The sequence below is a fragment of the Vombatus ursinus genome, unplaced genomic scaffold (assembly GCF_900497805.2).
Source record: "Vombatus ursinus unplaced genomic scaffold, bare-nosed wombat genome assembly UNPS02014794.1, whole genome shotgun sequence".
Taxonomy (NCBI): domain Eukaryota; kingdom Metazoa; phylum Chordata; class Mammalia; order Diprotodontia; family Vombatidae; genus Vombatus; species Vombatus ursinus.
This window is the reverse complement of record NW_020954572.1, coordinates 16964512-16988745: the sequence shown is the minus strand read 5'-3', so window position 1 is coordinate 16988745 and position 24234 is coordinate 16964512. Positions and strand designations below refer to the sequence as shown.

At 41.2% G+C, this 24234-nt stretch overlaps 1 protein-coding gene across 1 annotated transcript in view; it reads left to right on the top strand.

Annotated features, from left to right (window-relative positions):
* The window catches only part of SORD (sorbitol dehydrogenase), a 64476-nt gene that overhangs the window by 7941 nt on the left and 32301 nt on the right, over positions 1–24234 (top strand). The window contains exon 3 of the mRNA XM_027870184.1: positions 23648–23681. Coding sequence (XP_027725985.1) covers positions 23648–23681 — 34 coding nt within the window. The remainder of the gene's footprint in view (positions 1–23647; positions 23682–24234) is intronic.

Sequence of the window (24234 nt, the reverse complement as noted above, 5' to 3'; positions counted from 1 at the left end):
AATAAAATCACAGATTGGTGGCTATCTTTGCAGCTGTAAGAAAATCTTAGACTTAGGAGAGATTTTAAACATTAGTCTTTTTCCTCCCCTTTATTTTGAGAGACATTCTGGCCTGGTAGCTTAGGGCTGGCCTTGGGAATCAGAACAGTGGAAGTTTTAACTCTACTTATTGCCATAATACTAACTAAGAAAGTCACTTAATCTCTCAATGCCCCAGGCTACTGTCTAAGGTTATGAGTTAGTTATGGATGAATTTCCCCTCTACCTTAGCAAAGGTCCTTATAGCCAGTGAAATAATAATAATGATAGTGACAACAATAGCAGCTAATAGCTCAAATGAGATAATATTTGTAAAAATGCTTAGCACAATGACGGGCACATAGTAGGAATTATACCTTTCCCCTCCTGTATACCACCTACTCTGTGTCAGACATTGTGCTAAGCACTTTACAAATATTATCTTATTTGATCCTCATGACATCCCTGGGCTGTAGGTGCTATTTTTTATCTCCATTTTATAGTTGAGGAAACTGAGCCAAAAGAAGTTAAGTGACTTGCCCAGGGTCACACAATAAGTATTTGAGGCTGTATTTGAACTCAAGCCTTCCTGAATCCAAGCCTAGTACTCTATCCACTGTGCCACCTAGTTGCCACCGAAGCTGACCTTCTCTAGCCCAAAATAGTAAACATTTACTAAGTGACTACAATGTGTCAAGCACTGTGCTAAGCATTGGGGATACAAAGAAAGGCAAAAGACAGTCCTTGGCCTCGAGGAGCTCCCAATCTAATATGGAAAACAACATGCAAATGACGATGTACAAACAAGCTATATACAGGATAAAATAAGGAAATAATCAACAGAAAATTAAGAGAGCACTAGAATTAGAGATTGGGGAAGGCTTTCTGTAGCAGGATTTAAGCTAAGACTCCAAGGATGCCAGGGGAGCCAGAAGGCAGAAATGAAGAGGGAAAAAATTCCAGGCTTGAGGACAGTCAGTGAAAGTACCTGAAGTTGGAAGATGAGGGTTTGTGGCACGAACCACAAGGAGTCTAGTATCACTGGAATGAAGAGTACATGTGGGATGGAAGCATGAGGTGTAAGAAGAATGAAAAGGTAGGGGGTGGAGGTGGTGGTGGTGGGGGGGGCTAGGGTTATGAACATAAAATAGGATTTTGTATTGGATCCTGAAGATGATACCCATGGAAAGCCACTGGACTTTATTGAGTAATGGGTTCCGTACATAGTGAGACCTTTGCTTTAGAAATATCACTTTGATAGCTGAATTGAAGATGGCCTGGAGTGGATAGAGACTTGTGGCAGGCAGACCAATCAGCAGGTTATTTCAATAGTCCAGGCTCAAGGAGAGGAGGTAGCAGTATCAGAGGAGAGAAGACAGTATATTGTAAAGATAAAGATGTGACTGGGGGGTGGGGGGGAGGGTTTAAATTGGCAGGGCTTGACAACAGATTAGGATATGAGAAATAGTGGGAAGTGAAGAATGACACCCAGGTTTCAAGCCCAGGGAATGGTCGTACCCTTGACAGTAATATTGAGGTTTGGAAGGGGGAAGGGTTTGGGGGGAGAGATAATGAGTTCAGTTTCAGATAAGACATGTTGAATAATGAAGTTGGAAGCCAGATTGTAGAGTCAAGAATGGAGTGAGAGGAGGGGATGTGGAGATACTTACTGAAAACAGACTTCTCAGGGAGTTTAGAGAAGAGAAAGTATTAAGGAGAATAGGGTGATCGACAAAAAGGTTACAGAGAGGATGAGAAGGATGAGGGTTGAGAAAAGGCTATTGGATCTGGCAATTAAGATATCATTGGTGACTGGATTTTTTGAGGTTAGGGAGGTGGGCATGCTTGTTGGCAGTATAGAAGCAGCTTTTGGACTGGGAGAGACTGAAGATATGTTAGAGAATGGGGATGATAGAGGAGACAATTTGCTGGAGGAGATGGGATAAAATGGGATCACTTGTGTAGGTAAAGGAGTTGGTCTTGGCAAGTAGAAGCACCACTTTGTCTTGTGAGACAGGTGAAAAAGGAGATAATGTTGTAGAAGGCACCAGGGATGATGTAAGCCACAGAGAAGGGGAGAAAATGTAGCTCTCAGGGAATGTCCTTGGTTTTGTTCAGTAAAATATGTGGTATTCCTCAAAGATCCTGAGATCTTTCAGGAGGGTAATTCTCACCTTGATCCATTTGACTATAGGTCAACAGAAAAACAACTGAACAACCCAAAAAACCCCCACAGCAATAAATTCAAACGCAAGGCTAGAATATAAAAAGTTTAATTTTCATTAGCTGATGGGCTGTTGCCAGATAGCTAGAAAATCTGTAGAAAAAAGGGAGATACTCATATATGTAGGGTTTTATAAGGCTTTAGGGTCACATTATATGTGACAAAAGGGACTTGTAAGGTGAGGCTGCTCAGCTACTTTCCTTATTTGAGAGGTTGAATAATAGGGACAAGATGTTAGGTGATTTGCCTGAGCATGCCTTAAGCTTGGGTTGTAACTTGTTAACGTTGTCTCTTGAGTGGCCTAAGATCATGCCTGTTTGGTTGGAGATTTTACCCGGTAGTTAGTCTCATAGATCATCTTGGTGTGGGGCTGGAGATACAGCTTGTCTAATCAATCTCATCAGAATATCTATTTTGCCTTGAAGAAGATAAAATCAGTGGGCTTGTCTTGTTGAATAAAATATAGACTATCTATTTACACAACTCTGTAGCCACCTTTCTTTGATCTTTAAGACTCACTTTTTTGGGGGGATGGGGTAGGGTGGGAGATGTTTTCCCCAAAATCACAGCACACAAGTCTTGTCAACATTTCCTCCATAGTTCTCAGCTGAGAGAGTGGGGGTGGGGGAGTTTTGGGACACTTGAAAAGGTTTGGAAGAGTCTCCGTGAGGGCCCAGTGGCACGTGTGTAGGAACAAAGGCAGTAGATGAATGGGAGTGATCCAAGGCAGAGGTTTGGCAGGATTTAATAATTGATATGATAAGAGAGCCAGAGACTCAAGAGGAGAAGACAAGTATAAAAATGAACTAGTTCATCTAGGGGTCAGGTTGGGGAAAAGAAAAAAAGTGTGGCTAGTACAGGGATGATAGACTAGGAGAGAATTGAGGGATTAAGAGATTGGAGGTCATAGTGTGGACGAAGAGCAGGGTTTGGTATTGGAAAGGAGATTAAGAGGCAGAAACCTAGTAGACAATGGGTAAGAGAAGGGAATTTCAGAGTTCATGAACGTGGAGGTGGTACATTTATGCCATATGCCGTTCCTGCCATTGACCTGTGAGGTTTGAAGGAGATGAGATGTTTGAGGGAATATTAATATGTATGTTGAAGTCCCCTAGTATGAAGTTAGGAGTTTGGGAAGAGACAAAAATTGTGAGTCAAGTATTGAATTAATTGAGGAGGGAAGGGGGGGGGGTTGGTCTGTAGACAAACAACAGTTAACAGGATTTTGACTGGGTGCTGGTAGATGTAGATGGTGTGAACCTTAAAGAAGTCCCTGAGTGATGGTGGTAGGGATGGTGTAATGGGAAAGAACATGCAGACAACGATGTATGAACAAGTTAAAGACAGGAGAGAATGGAAATAATCAATAGAGGGAAGGCACTAGAATTAAGAGGGATAGGGAAAGGCTTCCTGTAGAAGGTGGGATTTTAGCTGAGGGAAGTCAGAGGTGGAGATGAAGAGGGAGAGCGTTCCAGGCACTGGGACAGCCAGTGAAAATGCTTGGAGTGGGAGATAATGGTGTCACTTGTTTTTCAAGCAAATAATGATTTCACTGAGAAGAAAAGGGTAGGGGAGCAGAGGGGGAAAAAAAGGGCTAAGTTGATGCGTAAGAAGGCAAGTATGTAGGGAAATAGCAAGACTTCTTATCATTGAAAATGTGTTGGCATAGAGGAGGCCATCCTTAACTTAAAATTAAGTAGTTGTAAAAGAAACATTGAGGAATACCAAGCCCAGTGGGTTTATTGACATTTTATTTAACTCTTAAAAACATAGACAAGGTGGAGACAATGTCCAAGCATTTAAAGGGAATGAACATGTAAGTCTAGAAGTGTCCAACCACAAATTTAATCCAGTGAATGGCCACTAGGCTCAAAGGGTATCTGGGGAAGGGGAGATTTATAACTAGGTACAGTCACAGGAGCACCCTGAGTATATCCTGACTGTGTTATTCAATTGCTGGAATTAGGATTCTGCCTATTTTTTGTGGGAAATTTGGAAGTCATCATGAAGATGGAGGAGTATGGACACTGGCTTAGCTAACCTCCACAGGAGACTGTTTTTAATGCTATGTACTTAGCATGAAGAAGCAGCTTGGGATGATGAGATAAAGGAATGATTTTGGAGGCAGAAAGGCCTGGGTTCAAATCCTGCACCTGGCACATAACTCTGTGACCATGGGTAAGTAGATTAACCTCTCTGTGCCCAGGACAACTCATTAAGTCTGTATGTTGCCTGGGGAGTTTTCATACTAGAAGTCTCCCTCTCTTGGGTTCAGACCAAGGCACCTAGGTGGCACAGTGGACATGGGGGGATGAGACTGGAGTCAGGAATATCTGAGTTCAAATCCAGCTTTAGACAGTTATAGGCCAGTTATAAACCAGTTTTAGGCAGTTTTGCCTGCCTCAGTTTCCTCAGCTGTAAAATGGGGATAATAATAGCACCTAATTCTCAGGGTTGTTTTGAGGATCAAATAAGATAATAGTTGTAAAGTGCTTACTAGTATAGTGCCTGGCACATAGGAGGTACCTCCTTTTTGGACTCCACCCTCTTTCCTCACTGTAAAAAACAACAGTTCTTAGCTTATACTAAGAACAGATTGTAACATAATTCAGAGATGGAAGTCTATGGGCATGTGATACCAAGGAATGTAGAAAATCTGTCCTCTACTTCCATAGAAGGGCTATTTGTTTTTATTTTTAGGCAATTGGAGTTAAGTGACTTGCCCAGGGTCACACAGCTAGGATGTGTTAAGTGTTTGGTCTGAGGTCAGATTTGAACTCCGGTCCTCCTGACTTCAGGGCTGGTGCTCTATCCACTGCACCACCTAGCTGCCCCTTAATTAGTAAGTGTCTGAGGATGCATTTGAACTTAGGAAGATGAGTGTTCCTCATACCAGGCCAGGTGTTCTATCTACTGCCCCATCTAGATTGGGTTCATGGAAGGGCTATTATTAAACACCCATGCAGAGGGAAATGCTGGGGTCAGAGATGTAATAGAAGTTTAAATCCACCTTTGATGTTTCTGTTACCAATATGACCTTGGACCCATCATTTAACCTCCCTTACCTTCAGTTTTCTTATCTGTCACATAAGGAGATTCGATTAGGTGACCTCTGCTATCTGCTGTGGATCTCCATCATCTCCATCATCAACTTTGGTTTTATAACCAACAATCCAGCTTAAATTAAAAAGGAGCAGTTTTAGAGTTTATGGTTGATATAAATAAAAATTATTAGCAGTTTGTATTTATCCTGGATTACAAAGTACTCTATGTACACTGTCTTAATTAGAGATATGTTTTATCTCATTTAAACAGAAGTCACACGTACACTTCATGATTACAAAGCAGTTTATGTATGTTTCATTGTGACCCACGCTATAACCAGTAACCAGTGGTGCAGTTATTTTCCCCATTTTATAGATAAGAAGTTGCAAGAATTGCTTGAAGTCACACAGCAGGTAATAATAACTCACATTTATTTAGTGTTTTAAGGTTTGAGAAAGCATAATCCTGTGAGATTGATCATTAATGCAAATATTATCCCCATTTGACAGATAAGGAAACTGAGGTTCACTTAGATTAAGTGACAGGAAACAGCCTGGTTTAGTGGAAAGTGCACTGGCATTTCAGTCAGATTTTGGTTCTAGACCTGGTTGTGCTTCTGGAGCAAATTACTTCTCCCAGGGCTTCTATTTCCTTATCTGCAAAATAAGGGGATTGTATTCAGAGGTGGGGAACCTGAGGCTTCAAGGCCACATGTGGCCTCAAGGCTGCAGGTTCCCCTTGTGATGCTTCCTAAGTCCACCTCTGACTCTAAACTTTGATTCTTGGTTTGTGACTAAGGCATTTGCTTTTGGAATGGTTAATAGATTATCTAATATTTTTTTTAAACTAGGAGGAAAAGTATGTAGTTAATCTTTAAGACTGTTGCCCCTTTCCTTCATTGCAGAAGTGGGGGATTATGGGTATGGAACAATGTATTGTGAACCATTTTGAGCACCCCAAGACCTGAGAAAGGTCTAAAACCTGGACTGGTCAATCAGGAGAAAGACATTTTTGACCTGCTCTGAGCTTAACCTATCATAATGCCTTGCGTGTTCTGGCATAACAGACATGCTTTGCTTTGCTCTCTGAGTGAACCCAAAATGCCCCTTCCTGTGTCAGCAACTGCAAGGCCAGGTGAAGCCGATCAGGAGCATTCTTCTGTTTATGACAAGACACCTTGAACCAGACACTATCTTGAATAATGGGATTTTTCTTATGTTATATTATGTCATGTTAATGGTAGAAGAAATACAGACTTGTGGATCTATAATTTCTATTGACACCTTGACATTCTCTTATCTTATTGTATTTACAATCTATCCAATTAAGAAATTTCTTTCTCATTATGGTTAACACATATGGAGACTATAATTTTGGCTGATACAGGCATCCTGAGCAAGGAAGGGAGGGAGGGGTGAGAGGGAATTACCCTGAAGATATAAGGTCCCCTTTATCTATCTGTCCTTGGCCTCATTTTTCACAATGAAGTGCCATGCAGATCTCTATAGATATGCATGTTCCACCAGCTTTGAGAGAAATAAACATGCACATGCAGCCTAATTTTGTTTGTCTTTCTTAGAACAAATTCAGTCATGGTTGACAGTATACAGTTGATATGTTGTTTGGTTTTGCTTTTTTTCCCCTCTTTTATTCCAAAGGATATCTCTGGGTAGGGGAAGAAGATGGGATATATTCAGAAATAAATAATGTAACAACAAAAAGCATCAATAAATTTTTTTTTTTTTTTTTTTTTTTTTGCTTTTTGATGAGGCAGTTGGGGTTAAGTGACTTGCCCAAGGTCGCACAGCTAGTAAGTGTGAGGTGTCTGAAGCCGGATTTGAACTCAGGTCCTCCTGACTCCAAGGCCAGAGCTTTATCAACTATGCCACCTAGCTGCCCAAAATTTTTTTAAAAAATCAAAACACATTTTAGAAAAATCCAAAATAATTATGTAGTTGTATTTATTTAAATAATTACTTGTACCTATATATTTTATTGCTAAAATAGTTTTTGGAGAGGGAGGCCAGGATTATGTAATGATTATGCATGAATTCTGAACTGTGCCTCAATTTAGAGCATAACTTCTTCACTTGGCTGGCAGCCTTGCCCTCTGCTGGACCCTCCACTGGACTATGGGATTAGAATTTCAAAGGATAACCATTAACAATGTAATAGGATTATACGTGCAATTGATCTGAGTCCAGTGGTTCTATTGATTAATTTCACAATCAGCCTAGATTTGATACCAGAGATATCTGGAGATTTAACATTTTATTTTCATTCCTCCAAAAAAGGGGAAAAAAAACAATTTCTTCCCGGTTGTGGTATGAGCCCTTAAGGACACCGTTCCTAGCTCTTTGCCTCAGTCAGATTCCCAACAAAATCAACCAAGCAGAAGCCTCAGATAGGATTTCTAGCATAGGGTTGTGAATTTGTGAGTTTAGACTATTGGAAAAGCCCATAGAATCTGAAAAGCTGAAGTGTGAAAATGCTTCTCCTTTTGTTCTTTCCACTTCCTGCTCTTGGGGAAATGCATATCCATTGTTTGTCTAAATCCTAGGTTTACTATGCTAATTCCAAAGGAAGTTAGAACCTCCACCTGGAATCATCTCTACCTCCTGGCACATTGATTCCTAGCTTCCTTTGGATCTTAGTTAAAATCTCACCTTCTACAAGCCTCCTTAATTTCAGTACCTTCCCTTTGAGACTGTCTCCAATTTACCTGTTTTTGGGGGTGGCTAGGTGGCACAGTGGACAGAGCACTGGCTCTGGATTCAGGAGGACCTGAGTTCAAATCCGGCTTCAGACACTTACTAGCTGTGTGACCCTGGGCAAATCCCTTAACCCCCATTGCCCAACCAAAAACAAAAAACAAAACAAACAATTTGCCAGTTTTCCTTTTGTCTCCCTCATTAAGCTGTGAGCTCCTTGAGATCGGGGACTGTCCTTTGCCTTCCTTTGTGTCCCCAGTACTCTCACAGAGCCTGGCACATAGCAGGTTATTAATTAATACTTGATGACTCCAAATCTTACCTCGCAATAGTAACCACCGATGTTACCATTTTGAGAAGCCTTGGACTATGACTGCTTAGTCAGTCAACCAGTATTCTAGGCTCACAAAGTGCCGGGCTTTGTGCTGAGACAAAAAGCAAGTAGCTCCTGCCCTCATGGAGTTTACATTCTACTGGTGGGCTGTGGCTTGTTCACTGGTAAATAAATTCAGGATATATGCAAAGTAAATACAAAATGATTATGTATTTGGAATTTGGGGTGGGGAGGAACTTCACTGATGACTCTGGCAGTCGAGAAGGAAGTGACATTTGAGCTCAGTTTGGAAGAGAATTTGGGGTTCTCAGAGGTGGGATGAGGAACGAGAGTGGTCCAGGGCTAGAGGACAGCCTGTTGGAAGGCTGGAGATAGAATATTAGTATTGGGAACATTGGCCACAGGGGAAAAGGGAAGTAATGTGTTATCCACTTTGATGGGAAATCTGGAGCCAGACTGTAAACAAGTTTTAAATGACAAAAAGGGGAGTTAGTATCATTTGATTCTGCCCCCCCCATATGAGCTTCTTTAAGGAAAAAAAAAACATTAATATCTTTTGGTTTTGCATTGCCTAGATTTCCCCTCCATCCTTTCCCCTTCCAGAGAGCTACCCTTTCTAACAAAAAACATTTTTTTTTTAGATTTTAATTCTTTTTCTTTTAATTTTTAGTTTTCAACATTTACTTCCACAAGATTTTGAGTTCCAAATTTTCACCCCATCTCGCCCCTCCCCCCACCCCAAGATGGCATGCATTCTGAATACCCCTTCCCCTAGTGTGCTTTCCCTGCTATCTCCCCCACTTCTCCTATTTTCCTATAGGGCAGGATAGATTTCTGTACCCCATTTCCTGTATTTCTTATTTCCTAGTTGCATGTGAAAACATTTTTTTTAAACATGTGTTTTTAAAACTTTGGGTTCCAAATTTTCTCCCTTTCTCCCTTCCTTCCTCCCTCCCTCCCCACCTACCTTCATTGAAAAGGCAAGCAACTCAATATAGGCCACACATGTGCAGTTATGCAAAACACTTCCATAGTAGACATGCTGTGAAAAACTAACTCTATTTCCCTTAATCCTATCCGGCCCCCCCATTTATTCTATTCTTTCTTTTGACCCTATCCATCCTCAGAAGTATTTGCTTCTGATTACCCCCTTTCCCAATCTGCCCTCCTCTCTATCATCCCCCTACTCTCTTGTCCCCTTCTCCTCCTATTTTCTTGTAAGGTAAGACAGATTTCCATACTCAATTGAGTGTGTATGTTAATTCCTCCTTAAGGCAAATCCTCTGAGAATAAGATTCACTCATTCCCTCTCACCTTCTCCGGTTTCCCCTCCATTGTAAGAACCTTTTCTTTTCTGTTTTTTTGTGAGATAATTTACCCCGTTCTATCTTTCCCTTTCTCCTTTTCCTAGTATAATCCTCTCTCACCCCTTAATTTTATTCTCCAGATATGACCCCTTCATCTTCAACTCACCCTGTGCTCTCTATCTATCTATCCATCCATCCATCCATCTATCTATCTATCTATATATACATACGTATAATTTTTTCCCTCCAACTACCTTAATAGTGACAAAGGTCTCATGAGTTACAAATATCCTCTTTCCATGCAGGAATGTAAACAGTTCAACCTTAAGAAGTCCCTTATGATTTCTCTTTCCTGTTTACGTCTTCATGTTCCACTTGAGTCTTGTATTGGAAAGTCATATTTTCTATTCAGCTCTGGTCTTTTCATCAAGAATGCTTGAAAGTCCTCTATTTCCCTGAATGACCATTTTTTTCCCCTGAAGAATTATACTCAGTTTTGCTGGGTAGGTGATTCTTGGTTGTAATCCTATCTCCTTTGCCCTCCAGAATATTATATTCCATGTCCTGCGGTCCCTTAATGTAGAAGCTGCTAAATCTTGTGTTATCCCGATTGTGTTTCCATAATACTTGAATTGTTTCTTTCTGGCTGCTTGTAATATTTTCTCCTTGACCTAGGAACCCTGGAATTTGGCTACAATATTCCTAGGAGTTTTCCTTTGGGGATCTCTTTCAGGAGGAGATCGGTGGATTCTTTCAATTTCTATTTTGCCCTCTGGTTCTAAAATGTCAGGGCAGTTTTCCTTGATAATTTCTTGAAAGATGATGTCTAGGCTCTTTTTTTGATCATGGCTTTCAGATAGTCCAATAATTTTTAAATTCTCTCTCCTGGATCTATTTTCAGTCAGTTGTTTTTCCAATGAGATATTTCACATTGTTTTCTAATTTTTCATGCTTTTGGATTTGTTTTACAGTGTCTTGATTTCTCGTAAAGTCGCTAGCTTCCAATTGCTCTATTCTAATTTTTAAGGAAGTATTTTCTTAAGTAATCTTTTGGACTTCCTTTTCCATTTGTCCAGTTTTGCTCTGTAGGGCATTCTTTTCTTCATTGGCTTTTTGGACCTCTTTTGCCATTTGGGTTAGGCTATTTTTTAAGGTGTTATTTTCTTCAGTATTATTTTGGGTCTTCTTTAGCAAGCTGTTAACTTGCTTTTCATGATTTTCTTACATCGCTGTCATTTCTCTTTCCAGTTTTTCCTCTACTTCTCTTACTTGCTTCTCAAAATCCCTTTTGAGCTCTTCCACAGCCTGGGACTGATTCATATTTTTCTTGGAAGTTTTGGATGTAGGAGCTTTGACTTTGTTTTCATCTTCTGGTTATATGTTTTGATCTTCTTTGTCATGAAAGTAAGATAATATAGTCTGACTCTTTTGCGCTGCTTGCTCATGATCCCAACCAATTACTTGAGTTTTAAACTCTTTGTTAAGGTAAGAGCCTGTTTCCAATGTGGAGAATGTACTGTCCCAAGCTTCGGGGGTTTGTACAGCTGTTTTCAGAGGTACTTCTAGGGACCTGAAAAGTGTCAGTCCTTCCAAGATGCTATGATAAGGGGTGAGGTGTTTCCTCTCCACCACCACAGCAAGCTCCACCATGCCAACGCTCCTCCTTGCCCCAGGACTGCCCCTCAGAACTATGACCCAGATCCAGGCACGGTCAAAGCAAGAGATTCCTGCCTCAGCCCTGGCAAAGAGATCCTTGCAATCCCCCTCTGATCAGCCACTCGATTCCCCCTCAGTCTGTGGGCCAGAAGCTCAGGATGCAGCCGCTGCCCTCGGGGTGGCTGAGACCTAGCTTCTTCTCTCACTGCAGTCACAGTCTTTTCCCACTGACCTTCTAAGTTGTCTTTGGCCTTCATGGGTTGAGAAGTCTGGAAACTGCCACAGCTGCCCATGATTCAGTCTGCTGAGCCCTGCTCCAGGGTTGCTGCGGCCTGCGTGCCCACACCAAACTGCGCTCCTCTCCCAGCCCAGTGCGATATACCTTTCCAATCAGCTATCCAGGTTGTCTTGGGCTAGAAATTTGTTTTACTCTGTTTTTTTGTGGATTCTGCTGCTTTAGAATTTGTTTAGAGCCATTTTTTATAGGTATTTGGAGGGATTTGGGGGAGAGCTCTAGCAAGTCACTGCTTTCCCTCCTCCATCTTGGCTCCGCCCCCAAAAAATTTTTAAGAATAGGAAGAGAGGGGCAGCTAGGTGGCACAGTGGATAGAGCTCTGGCCTTGGAGTCAAGAGGACCTGAATTCAAATCCGGCTTCAGACCAAACACTTGACACTTACTAGCTGTGTGACACTGGGCAAGTCACTTAACCCCCAGTGCCTCACCAAAAAAAGAAAAAAAAAAAGAATAGGATGAGAAAAAAATTTAGTAATAAATATATTAAAAATCTGAGATTAGGTGCAATATTTCACACCTATGGAAAGGAGGAATGAGAAGTGTCTTGTCATATCTCCTTTTTGGGGCGAAGTTAAGTCTTTATAATTCTGTGACATTTGTTTCAGATTGCTTTGTGGTTGTTCTTTTTATTTATCATTCCACTGAAATTGCTGTCTCCAAAGCTACTATTAATCTCTTAGTTGCCAAATCAACCCTCAGTCACCTTGACATCTCTGCAGCCTTTAACACTGTTGATCGCTCTCTCCAACCTTAGAATTCTTTTTCTCTAGGTTTTTGGGACACAACTTTTTACTGGTTCTTCTTCCCTTAGCCATCAGACTGCTCCTTCTCTGTCTAACCATAGGTGTCTCTCAAGGCTTGGTTCTAGAGCTTCTGTATACCACTTGGTGGTCTCATCTGCTCCCATGGATTTAATTACCATCTCTATGCTGATGACTACCCTGCTCCAATCTCTCTGCTGACCTCCAGTCTTATGTCTCCAACTGCCTTTCAGACATCTTAAACCAAATATATCCAAATGCTCACAATCTAGGGGTCATCCTGGATTCCTCACTATCTCTAACCCTCCCCCTAAACCCAATCTGTTTCCAAGAACTGTTGGTTTCACCTTTGCAACATCTCAAATATGCCCCCTTCTCTCCTCTGATGCTGCTACCCCTCGGGTGCAGACCTTCATCACTTCACACAGAGGTTATTGCAGTAGTCTGCTGGTGTGTCTGCTTGCCCCAAATCTCTTCGCACTTCAATTTTTCCATCATTCAGCCACCAAAGTGATTTTCCTAAGGGGTAGGTCCAACCATGTCATCCTCACCCGCATATTCAGTAAACTGCAATTGATGGGATATGGGCCCAAGCCGAGATCTTTGCCCCTTGCCCCAAAGGGAATCTGACTCTATAGGCCCCAGTTCCTTATCTCCCTTAGAAAGCCTTGGCCTTACCTTTTGATCTTCCTTAGATGTGCCTTTGCCCCTTGCCCTAAAGAGAATCTGCCTCCCATTTGTCTATGGGCCCCAGAAAACCCTTAAACTTTTAGGTTCCTTATTGACTCCTGTTATCTCCCTTTGAAAGCCCTAGCCCCACCTTTTGATCCTTTCAAACTTCTTCCTTCCAGTTCCCTTCATTTTCCATTCCCATTATCTATTCAATCTCTTAGAACTTCCAATTGGAATTGTCACCCAGACCCTTTTCCCAGCCCCCTCCTCTGGCCACCCAAAGTTACTTTAGTGTATATAAGATCCACCCTGGCCCCCATTCAAACGCTGAGAATCTCCTATGCCCAGAGGCTGAGACTTTCTCATGCCTGTCGTCCCCACAGGTGTTAATAATATTCAGATTCCTTAAGAATCTGGTCTGTATGGTTTAGATTTGGGTTGAATTCATTCAGGTAGGGCCCGTGTTGTGATCTCGGGGGTCCCAGCACCCTTAAACCTCTAGACCTCATCAGCAATGGCTCCCTAGTGCCTCCAGGAACAAATAAAAAATAGTTTGGCATTCTCTTCCCTTCATAACCTAGCCCCCTCTACCTTTCCAGTCTGTTTACACCTTACTTCCCAGCACATTTATACATACATACAGTATCAGTGACACTGGCCTCCTGGCTATTCCACAAACAAGACACTCCATCCCTTGGCTCCTGGCATTCTCCCTGGCTGTCCTTCATTCCTAAAATGCTCTTCCTCCTCCTTTCTGGCTATTGAACTTTCTGGCTTCCTTTAGGTCCCAATTAAAATCCCACCTTTTACAAGAAGTCTTCCCCAACCCCTCTAAATTCTGGTGCTTTCCTTCTGTTAATCATTTTCCTATTTATCTTGTATATAGCTTGCTTTGTATGTATTTGTTTGCATGTTGTTTCCCCCATTAGATTGTGAGCTCTTTGAGGGCAGGGACTCTCTTTCACCTCTTTTTGTATCCCCAGCATTTAGCACAATACCTGACCTATAGTAGGTGCCTAATAAATGTTTATTTATTGATTGATTGTAGACATTGTACATATTGTTTTCCTAACTCTGCTTACTTAATTTTTATCAGTTTGTAACTCTTTCCATCCTTCTCAAATATTCATTATACCTTTTGTTTTCTATATCACAATAGTATCCCTTTCATATATTACAATTTATTTAGCCATTCTCCAGTCAATGGGCATCTACTTAGTTTCCAGTCCTTTCTGACCACAAAAAGTTATACTGTAGATATTTAGTACAATAGACTTCTATGGCCTATGCCTAGCAGCCAGTGGAGGTTCTTGGGCAAAGGAGTGTGAAAAAAGATTATTAATAACCAATATCTTGGAGATTCAGAGCTCCCCTTCTTCTTTCAAAGTCCTGATTTTCTTTTTTACTAGTAATGAGATTGCATTGACTTCTTATCCTGGTCTGCCCCCACCCAAGTTTGCAAGGAATTTAAGATTGGGAAGCTCGTGTTCTATTCCAGCTTGGATGGAGACAGATTCTTTTATCTAGATAGCTCAAGGTTGGAGGTGGTGTGGTATGACTAGGGGTGGTCTGGTATAGAGACATTTTCTAGGTCCAGGAGTGAAATGATAATGGAGTGACATTAGACCCTGTTGAAAGGGAATAGAAACTGTGCACCCTAACCCCAAAGGGAGCTCAATTTTGACTGAAGCTCCACATGCATGCTCCACCCACTTTGAGAGAAAATAAATGTGCATATGATTTAATTCTGTTCATCTTTTTTTTTTGGACTGAACTCTAAGGTTGATAGGAGTGACATGGCAACTTGCTATCTGTATCTCCTTGGACAAGTCACTTGAAGTCTCTGAGCCTCAGTTTTCTCATTTGTAAAATTAGGGGGTTCAATTAGATGGTCTTTTAGGGTCTCTTTGAACTTTGAATCTATGACTTTTGGTGCTTTAGGGATATCAATTTGGCAGCTGGGGAGAGACTAGAGGTCTGGAGGCCAATATGGAGGCTGTTGCCAGGCAAGGGGTGGATGTAAGTCCACAAGTTAGAATAGGTGTAACACGGGAGTTCTTCACCTGGAGCCACAGAACCCCAATGGGTCCATGGATAGATTTTAGGGAGTCCATTAATTTGTTTTTAAAAACATTTTGATAATTGCATTTCCATATAACTGGTTTCTGTTGTGATGCTATGTATGTATTTTATTTTGTGCATTTAAAAACATTCTGAGAAGTGGTCCATAGACATCATAAATCACCATAAGAACCTATTTATTGTGGTTCAATTATTTTTTCACTCTTGTCTGATTCTTCATGACTCCATTTGGGGTTTCCTTAGCAAAGTTACTGGAGTAGTTTGCTGTTTCCTTCTCCAGCTCATTTTACGGATGAGGAAACTGAAGCAGACAGGGTTAAGTGACTTGCCCAAGGTTGCACAGCTAATAAGCGTGAGGCCTTATTTGAACCTAGGAGGATGAGCCTTCCTGACTTCAGACCTGCACTCTATCCACTGCCTAGCTGCCTCCTAGAATTACTGTATTAAACTTAATATGCACTTTAAAAACATAAGTTGTATGTGTCCTAAGGATTGTTGTTGTTTTCAGTTGTGTCCTACTCTTCATGACCCTATTTGGGGTTTTCTTGGCAAAGATTCTGGCAGTGGTTTGCCATTTCTCTTTCTAGCTCATTTTATAGTTGAGTAAACTGAGATAAACAGGGTTAAGTGACTTGCCCAGGGTCACACTCCTAGTAAGTGTCTGAGGCTGGATTTGAACTGATGTCTTTCTGACCCCAGGCTTGGCACTTTTCCCCCCACTCTATCTCCACCTACTGCCCGAAGAACCTATAGTATAATAGAAATATAAATGACCTCATCATTAGTGATATATATATTTTTTTGGGGGGGAGGGGGAGGCAATCAGGGTTAAGTGACTTGCTCAGGGTCAAACAACTAATAAATGTCAAGTGTCTGAGGTCGGATTTGAATTCAGGTCCTCCTGACTCCAGGGTTGGTGCTCTATCCACTGTGCCACCAAGCTGCCCCACTAGGTATATTTTTAAGCAACTTGTTTCTCATGGATACTGAGGTGACTGTCTGTTTGTATTGCAATTCCACAGCGGTATTTTAAGAAGTAGCTTTTAAAAAGCTTTATGGGTGTTTTACATTACATTACATTATATTCGTTATTATTGGCTGACCTTGAAACTTGGAGGAAGATAAATTCCTTTGCAGGATTTTGATTTGAAATACCAGGGACAAAGCTTAGATTCTAAAACAGTCATTGTTCAAGCTTGAATACAAACTGGTTGCTAAGTTATTTTTAAAACATTTTAGGTCGGCCCACACTTTGAAAGGAATCTTTAGATCAGTGTTGTGGGTGGATTTCAGTGCCAGAAAATGGGCTTTGCAGAGTCAGGAAACTTGAGGGGGTGACGTGATTTATTTTATAAGGAGAAAACCAAGCTCTCATTGCCGAGGAAATTGGAAGAAGTTTTTTTATTTGTACCCACAGACGACCTTAAGGAGATAGATAGGACTATACCTGACTAACCTGTTTTCAAGGGAACAATTCAGACTAATCTGTTTTTACGGGATAGCAAGTACAGTTGTTTAACATCTGTTTAGCCCCTCACTAATATCTAACATCCTTTAGAGAGGAGAAATTTGCAGCCTCCAAATCTCTTTAATATGCCTAATTGAGCTTCAGAAAACTTTGTGACCTAATGAAGGCATGAAACTTGGGAGGCAAAATGAAAGCTCAGGCTGTCAGAGCTGAGCTGAGAGGTTTTGTGCAGCAACTGGACAGATGGTAGCACATTACCACAGGAATAGTCCAGGAACAGATCAGGAAGAAAAAGCATCAAATAGGGGAATTTGGCCAATGAAGAACCACAAGGGGAAAAACCAGACATGCGATTCTTTCTTAAAATTGTAATAGCATTTTAAAATATGAACTGTTTAGCTCATGGCCTGCAATAATCTTTACCTAATCATATATTGATTGTACTAACGTGATATGTAAAGGAAGGATTTTTTTCCCCCTTTTTCCATTTTAAAGAACAGCAAGCAGATTTAGGAATAGAATGATTGAGGACCACTTAGTTCAGTATTTACAAGTAATGATATTTTACCATGCCCCAAACCATGATTATATCACATACCACCATATCACCTTTTGCCTAGACTACTGTAATAGTCTTTCAGTTAGTGGCTCTGACTCATTTCTTCCCACACTTAATTCATCTCAACAGAACTGCCAAAGTGATTTTCCCAAAATGCAGATCTGACCATGTTGCTTTCTGCCTCTATGAATTTCAGTGGCTTGCCATCACTTCTAGAACAGGAGTTCTTAATCTGGAGTCCATGGACTCCCAAAAGGTATGGATAGAAAGGAGGTCCATGAACTTGGATGGGAAAACATGGTTACTTTTACTAACCACTAAATGAAATTTAGCATTTCCTTCCGTTGTTTAAAAACGTTCTGAGACAGAGTTCATAGGTTTCACCAGATTGCCAAAGGGGTCTGTCTATGATACAAAAAAAGTTGAGAGCGCTTGTTCTACGATAAAATATAAAATCCTCTGTTTGGCATTTAAAGCCCTTCATAATTTGGCCCCAACATACCTTTCCTTACTCCCCTTCCAGTACTTTACAGTCCAGTCAGACTGGCCTTCTTTCAGCACCTCCCCCTTTTCCATCTTCATACTTTGGCACTGAATATCTCCCACACCTGGAATGCAGTCTTGCTTCACCGGACTCCCTAGTCTCATTCAAGACCCAACTCAAGAGCTCTCTTGTACAAAAAGCCATCCCTGATCCTTCCCTACTGCTAACACCCATGCCCAGTCACCTTGTGTTTATTTTATAAATACTTATATATGTATATATGTATATGTCTTCTCTGATAGAATGTAAATTTCTTGAGGAGAGAGACTTCTACTTTTACTTCATAACCCCAAAACATGGCTTAGTGCCTCTCACATGGTAGGTGCTTAATAAATGCTTGTATATACATAGACACACACATATAATTTATATATGTATATGTGTACATTTACACATCTGTGTGCATGCATGTATATATGTGATTAGACATGTTTAAATACATACTCACAGGCATTGTGTGTGTGTGTGTGTGTGTGTGTGTGTGTGTGTATATATATATATATAAGGTTTTCCTCCTTTACTTGGAATACATGCTGTATTTAGAGTTAGCAGTTTGTTGTTCAGATGTGTCTGACTTTGTGACCCCAGTTGGAGTTTTCTTGGCAGAGATACTGGAGTGGTTGGTCATTTTCTTCTCCAACTCATTTTATGGACGAGGAAACTGAGGCAAAAGGTTAAGTGACTTGCTCAGGGTCACACAACTAGTAAGTATCAGAGGTCACATTTGAACTCAAGTCTTCCTGACTTCACGCCTAGTGCTCTACTCACTTCATTACTTAGCTGTCAAATCATCTACCATCACTTATTACTACTCTCTTTTCTGGGCCTCAGTTTCCTTATCTAATGGATCTTCACAATTCCTTCCATCTCTAACATTCTATGCTCCTGAGATCATCCTAGCAAAAAGCAGAGCCTACAACCATTGTAAACTAATTTCATTAATTAGTGTCAATGATTACAAGCATTGTAAACCAATTTCATGCTAGTTTCATTGGGACTGCAACTTCAGACCTGTCTGCTGCTGAGGTGGGAAGCAGGATTTTAACAGCGATGAAAGTGAACAAGAAAAGGCCCCAGAGAAGCTCTCAGGGCTCCACGGGGAATGGGGCAGCTTACTGGCCTTTTGTTATTATTATATCTGGTAACAGAGAGAACCAGCTGGCTATCAGCATAGTACCCTCTAGTGTCCACGAAGTGCTACTGTACTGCATCTTTGGTATGGGCAGAGCACCAAGCAAAACATAGTGCTGCTTTACTGTGCAGGCTTTCCCTGATTGTTTTAATTAGAGAGCAAAGATCCAGTACCCTGCAGTCTGATTCCCCATGTGCTTCTGGTGTAGAAGGCAACCTGGGGACTGCTTACTGAGTCTTATGGACAACAATCTCATAGTCTGATTCTTTGCCCGTATTCAAAGAGTGGAGACTATTTCAAGGAAGTGTCCTTAAGTAAATTCATACATATATACACACATACATATACATACACACGTGTATACATATATAATAAATATACACGTGTATGTATAAGTAGTATATATTTAAATGCACTCAGTTTCGTTATCTGTAAGATGAGGGAGTTAGACTGATGATGTCTAAGGTGACTTCAGCTCTAAATTCTATCATCTGTCTTTTAAAATTGAAGTTTCTGTTTCTTCCTATGAGTGGGCAGGATTAGATGACTTCTTAGAGTCATAAGAGCCTTTTCAACCCTAAATTTTAAAAACATTTTGCTGATGCCCTTTAATATTTCATTCTTTTTCTTATATACTTCTCCCTCTTTTGAGCAACCCGAAAATTTGTTTCAATTCAACAGGCATCTGTTAAGCACCTACAATTGGCAAAGCCGCAGTATTAGGTCTTAAGGATACACAAACAAAATCAGTCCCTGCCCTGACAGAGGGGCTCTGGCTGGAACCAGCTCATAGTGGTTCTTTAGAGCTGGTGGTTAAATATTCAGTATAGAGTATTTCTGCTTTGGAAATCAGCAAATACTACAAAGCAGGATTTATTTTGTTGTTTATTGTCTATACTTAAGAAGGTAATAAAGTGTTACTAATGCAGATTACATTTAAAAGTATGACCTGCATACATTTTGTAGGGAGAACCCACCACTGCCTATAAGGTAGCTTGCATTTCCATGATTAGAAGTGAAGACCATACTCCTTCCTTATGTGATTCATCTGCAGTTGAAGATTTCATCCAGCTCAGAAGAGCCTTACAAGGGTGGCTAGTGTCATAGGTAAGGTGTCAATGACGTCTAATGCACTGAGGCTCTTAAGGCTCTAAATTGTGAAGTAGGTTTTTTTAATTGAATTTTAATTAAGTGGAACACATACTCCTTCCTAAGATGCTCCTTTTTCTCCCTTTGTCTCTTTGCACTGACTGCCCCTTAGATCACTAATGCTCTTCCTCCTCATTTCTTTGCTTCTTAGAATCCCAGTTCAGGGCTTTCTTTGTCCCTGTCCCCTTGTCCCTCCCTACCCCCTTCCTTCCGTTCCCCACCTCTAGTACCTTATCCTACAAGGGTTAGCTTCCATCTATCTAACTTACTCTATATGTATCTTTTATGTACCTACTTATGTGGCTATTTCTTTGTGCCTTAGAATGTAAGCTCCTCGAGGACAGACTAATAGTTTTTGCTTTTTGTTTGTATCTCCAGCACTTAGCACAGTGCCTGGCACCTAGTAACTGCTAAATGAATATTTGTTCATTGATTGATCATTCTGTGGCAGTGAGATTTGCACAAGGTTATATATGGTTGCCCTTTCCGATTTCTGCCCCAAAGGAGAGTACTTCCTGAATACTTCTTCAGGTATTTGTGAAATAGACACTTTGGCTGCTCCATTTTTCCTTTTTGCTGCCAGTTACCAATAATTTCAGACCTTATGGGAAAGGGGAAAGGGACAATAAACAACACAGGCAATCTACAGTCTCTAGTCAGAGTATCTCTGACTATGGTAGATTGTAGTGAAATGAGCACTGGTCTTGGGATCAGAATATCTGGGTTAACATCCTTCTTGGACCTTTCCTAGCAGTTCTACCAGGTACAGGACAGGTAGATGGTACAGTGGATAGAGCACTGAGCTTGAAATCAGGAAAACTCATCTTCACGAATTCACATTCAGTCTCATGTGACCCTGGACAAATCACTTAACCCTCTTTGCCTCAATTTTCCTCATCTATAAAATGAGCTGGAGAAGGAAATGGTCAACTACTGCAGTATTTTTGCCAAGAAAATCCTGAATATGGTCACAAAGAGTCAGATACAACTGAAAAAAAAAATGAGTGAAACACAGGCAAGTCATTTAACCTTTCTGATTTTCAGTTTTCTCTTTGTCTCCCTCCCCTCCCCCAACCCCTAACCCTCAGACTTGTTTCTCCCATTGGGATTTTTTTTTTTTTTTGGCTAGGCAGTGGGGTTAAGTGACTTGCCCAGGGTCACACAGCTGATAAGTGTTATGTGTCTGAGGTTGGATTTGAACTCAGGTCCTCCTGAATCCAGGGCTGGCGCTCTATTCAGTGCGCCACCTACCTGTCCCGTCTCCCATTGGAATTTAAGCTCCTTAAGAACAGAGATGGTTTTGTTATTTATATTTGTATCTCTAAGCCTAGCATACTGCTTGGTGTTTGATAAATTCACATCAATTGGCTGGATTGTTACAAGGGAAACCCTCTGTAAACCTTTCAGACCTATGATTTCATTGGTATAGCTAGCTTTCAATTTTAGTGCAAACAATTCACTTCATATTTCCATTGGGCTGGAACCAGTGACCATATTTTACATAATTGTAACTTCAAATAGTGAGAATTTAAATACATGAGACTACTTCAGGGAATTTTTTCGTTTGAACTCATCCAAAGGACCAAGCTGCATAGGTGAGGAGCTTCTGGTAGTGCAGATGGGCGCTGAGGAGGTTAAGTGACAGGTGTAGGCTTGTGCGTCAGGGATGGGACTTGCCTTCCTGGTTTGAAGCCCGCTCTTTGTCTAGTACTTCAGGTTGCCTCCCAAACCTTTTAAGACATTCTGTAAAAGGGAGTCATTATTACTGTAGTTCACTAAGATGGCCAAAAATCCTAAAACCTCCTTTAAAATTTCAGATGCTAGGGGCAGCTAGGTGGCACAGTGGATAGAACACCAGCCCTGAAGTCAGGAGGACCTGAGTTCAAATGCGGTCTCAGACCAAACACACTTACTAGCTGTGTGACCCTGGGCAAGTCACTTAGCTCAATTGCCTTAAAAAAAAAAACAAACCCAAAAATTTCAGATGCTAAAGTGTGGCTTGGATATTCATTCTGGGAGATAAGGGGTGGTCAGGATAAACATTAGCTGTCTGTCGGCATGCACTAATCTACAAGGGAGTTAAAGCAGGAAGCCTTTCCCAGTCTTTTTAAATTGTAGTATTTTCTTTTGAAACTACCCCCAATATATCCTGTATATATCTTGTTTGTATCTAGTTATTTGCACATTGTATCCTCCATTAGACTGTGAGCTCCTGAGAGTAGACACTGTTTTTTGTTGTTGTTTTTTTCCCCAATTTTTTTTAAATCTCCAGGGTTTTAGCACAGTGCCTGGCACATAGTAGGCATTCAATAAATGCCAGTTGACTAACTGACAGAGGTAGATGGTGGGGAATGATCCTTTTTCCAGTTTTTATTTTTGTCCTGGAGAGAAGGTGCCCATGGAATTGATTACAGAGACCAAACAAATAAATGCTTGGCTATGTCTAGGAATATATTTTTTCCTAAAGAGAAGTATCCTGAAAAAGACCCTGGGATAATATTCCTGCCAGAGAAAGCTGAATTCTGGAGATCTGTGAGAGGGAGAAAGGAGTGTGGGGGAAGTGGACAGAGAAAACAGGTGCATTTACAGGTGCTCCCCTGAGCCCCAGGCAATTTGCAGAAGTGGGTGGAAGAGAGGTTGGTATCTGGAGCTTCTTCCGTAGTCCACTCCTGCTGAGCCTGCCCCTGCAGCCAGGGTTGCACTGCCCCAGAGAGCTATTGAGGTGTTTTCTCTTCTGTGGTTTAGTTGGCACTTCTCCATGTGACAAGGGAGCAGGGGTAGCCCTCTGCAGGGCTCTCCCTCTACTCTGTCTGCAATTCTAGGACCTAGTGACATGAATGTCACCATCTTGGGGTTAGCTGAAAACTTAATGAGCCTGCTGTCGATGTTATTTACAGGTCAGTCGATCCATTATTCAGGAAACCAGTGGTTAAAGAGCTGAACAGACCTTTCCAGAGTGTTGCTACTGTGTGGCCCCCCCGCCCCCCAGACTGACTCTGAGTCATCAGTAACTACTTGTGCAGTGTGACATTTGAACCCATTGGGCAGCCGTCCAACAGTAATGTCATCTTGAGAGCTGCCTGCTTCTCACAGAAAGAAATGGTTTAGCGAAAATAGTATAGATCACAGATTTAGAGCCGGATGAGACTTCAAGTCCGGTCCCTTCTTTTTACAGATGAGGAAACTGAGGCCCAGAGAGGTTAAGTAATTTACCCGAGGCCACACAGATGGGACTATATGATCATAAACTGAGAAGAATCCTTAAAGATCAGTCCAACTGTCTCTGTTTTTCAAGGAAGGAGAATAAAGCCCAAAGTCACTCAGCTAGTAAGTGTCACATTGAGGATTCAAACCCAACCTTCTTTCCATTGTACCTCTAATCTTAGCCAGAAACATGGAAAAAATGTTCACAATAGCAGCAGAGGCAGTGTGGTAATGTAGGTAGGACATTGAATTTGGAGTCAGGAAAATGCTTATTCAAATCCTTCCTTGGATTTTTACTAGCTATGTGATTGGTCTCTGAGCCTCAGCTTCCTTATCTGTAAAATGGGGATAATAATAACTTCTACCTTACAGGGTTGTAGTGAGGACCAAATGCACGTAAGAATACTTTGAAGCGCTGCTTCAGTATGGGTTATTATTACCCTTATGACAGTGGATGCTGAATATGTCGTTGTTTTTTTCCTTTAGGAAAACTATCCAATCCGTGAACCAGGCCCAAATGGTAAGTCTCAAGCAGTATTTCTTTCCTATTGTTCTGCCCATAGATGACCATATGGATCATTCTCCTCTCTCATTATCTACTTCCCTTGACTTTTGCCAGCCTGCTGTCCCATTGTACAGAGTTTGGATGGATGAGTTTAATGGAGTATCTAGGTGGTACAGTGTAGAGAGTGCTGAGTCTGGAGTTGGGAAGACACGAGTTCAGCCAGTCTCGGACACTTACTAGCTGTGTGACCCTGGGCAAGTCTAACTGCCTCCACTTTCTGATCTCTAAAATGAGGACAATAATAGCGTGTACCTCCCAGGATTGTTGTGAGGATAAGATGACAATAATTAGTTGTAAAGCACTTTAGCACAGTGCCTGGCGCTAGTGAGTGCTATATGTAAATGTAAGCTATTATTATTATGCTATCCAGAATAAAAAGGAATAGAGATGGAACAGCAAAAGGTGCCATCTCAGAGGATCAGCCTTCTCCAAAGGCCTTCTGTGTGGTGAAGGCAAACTTGACATCATGGAGAGAGAGCTGGCCTTGGAGTCAAGGAGGCAACTGAGC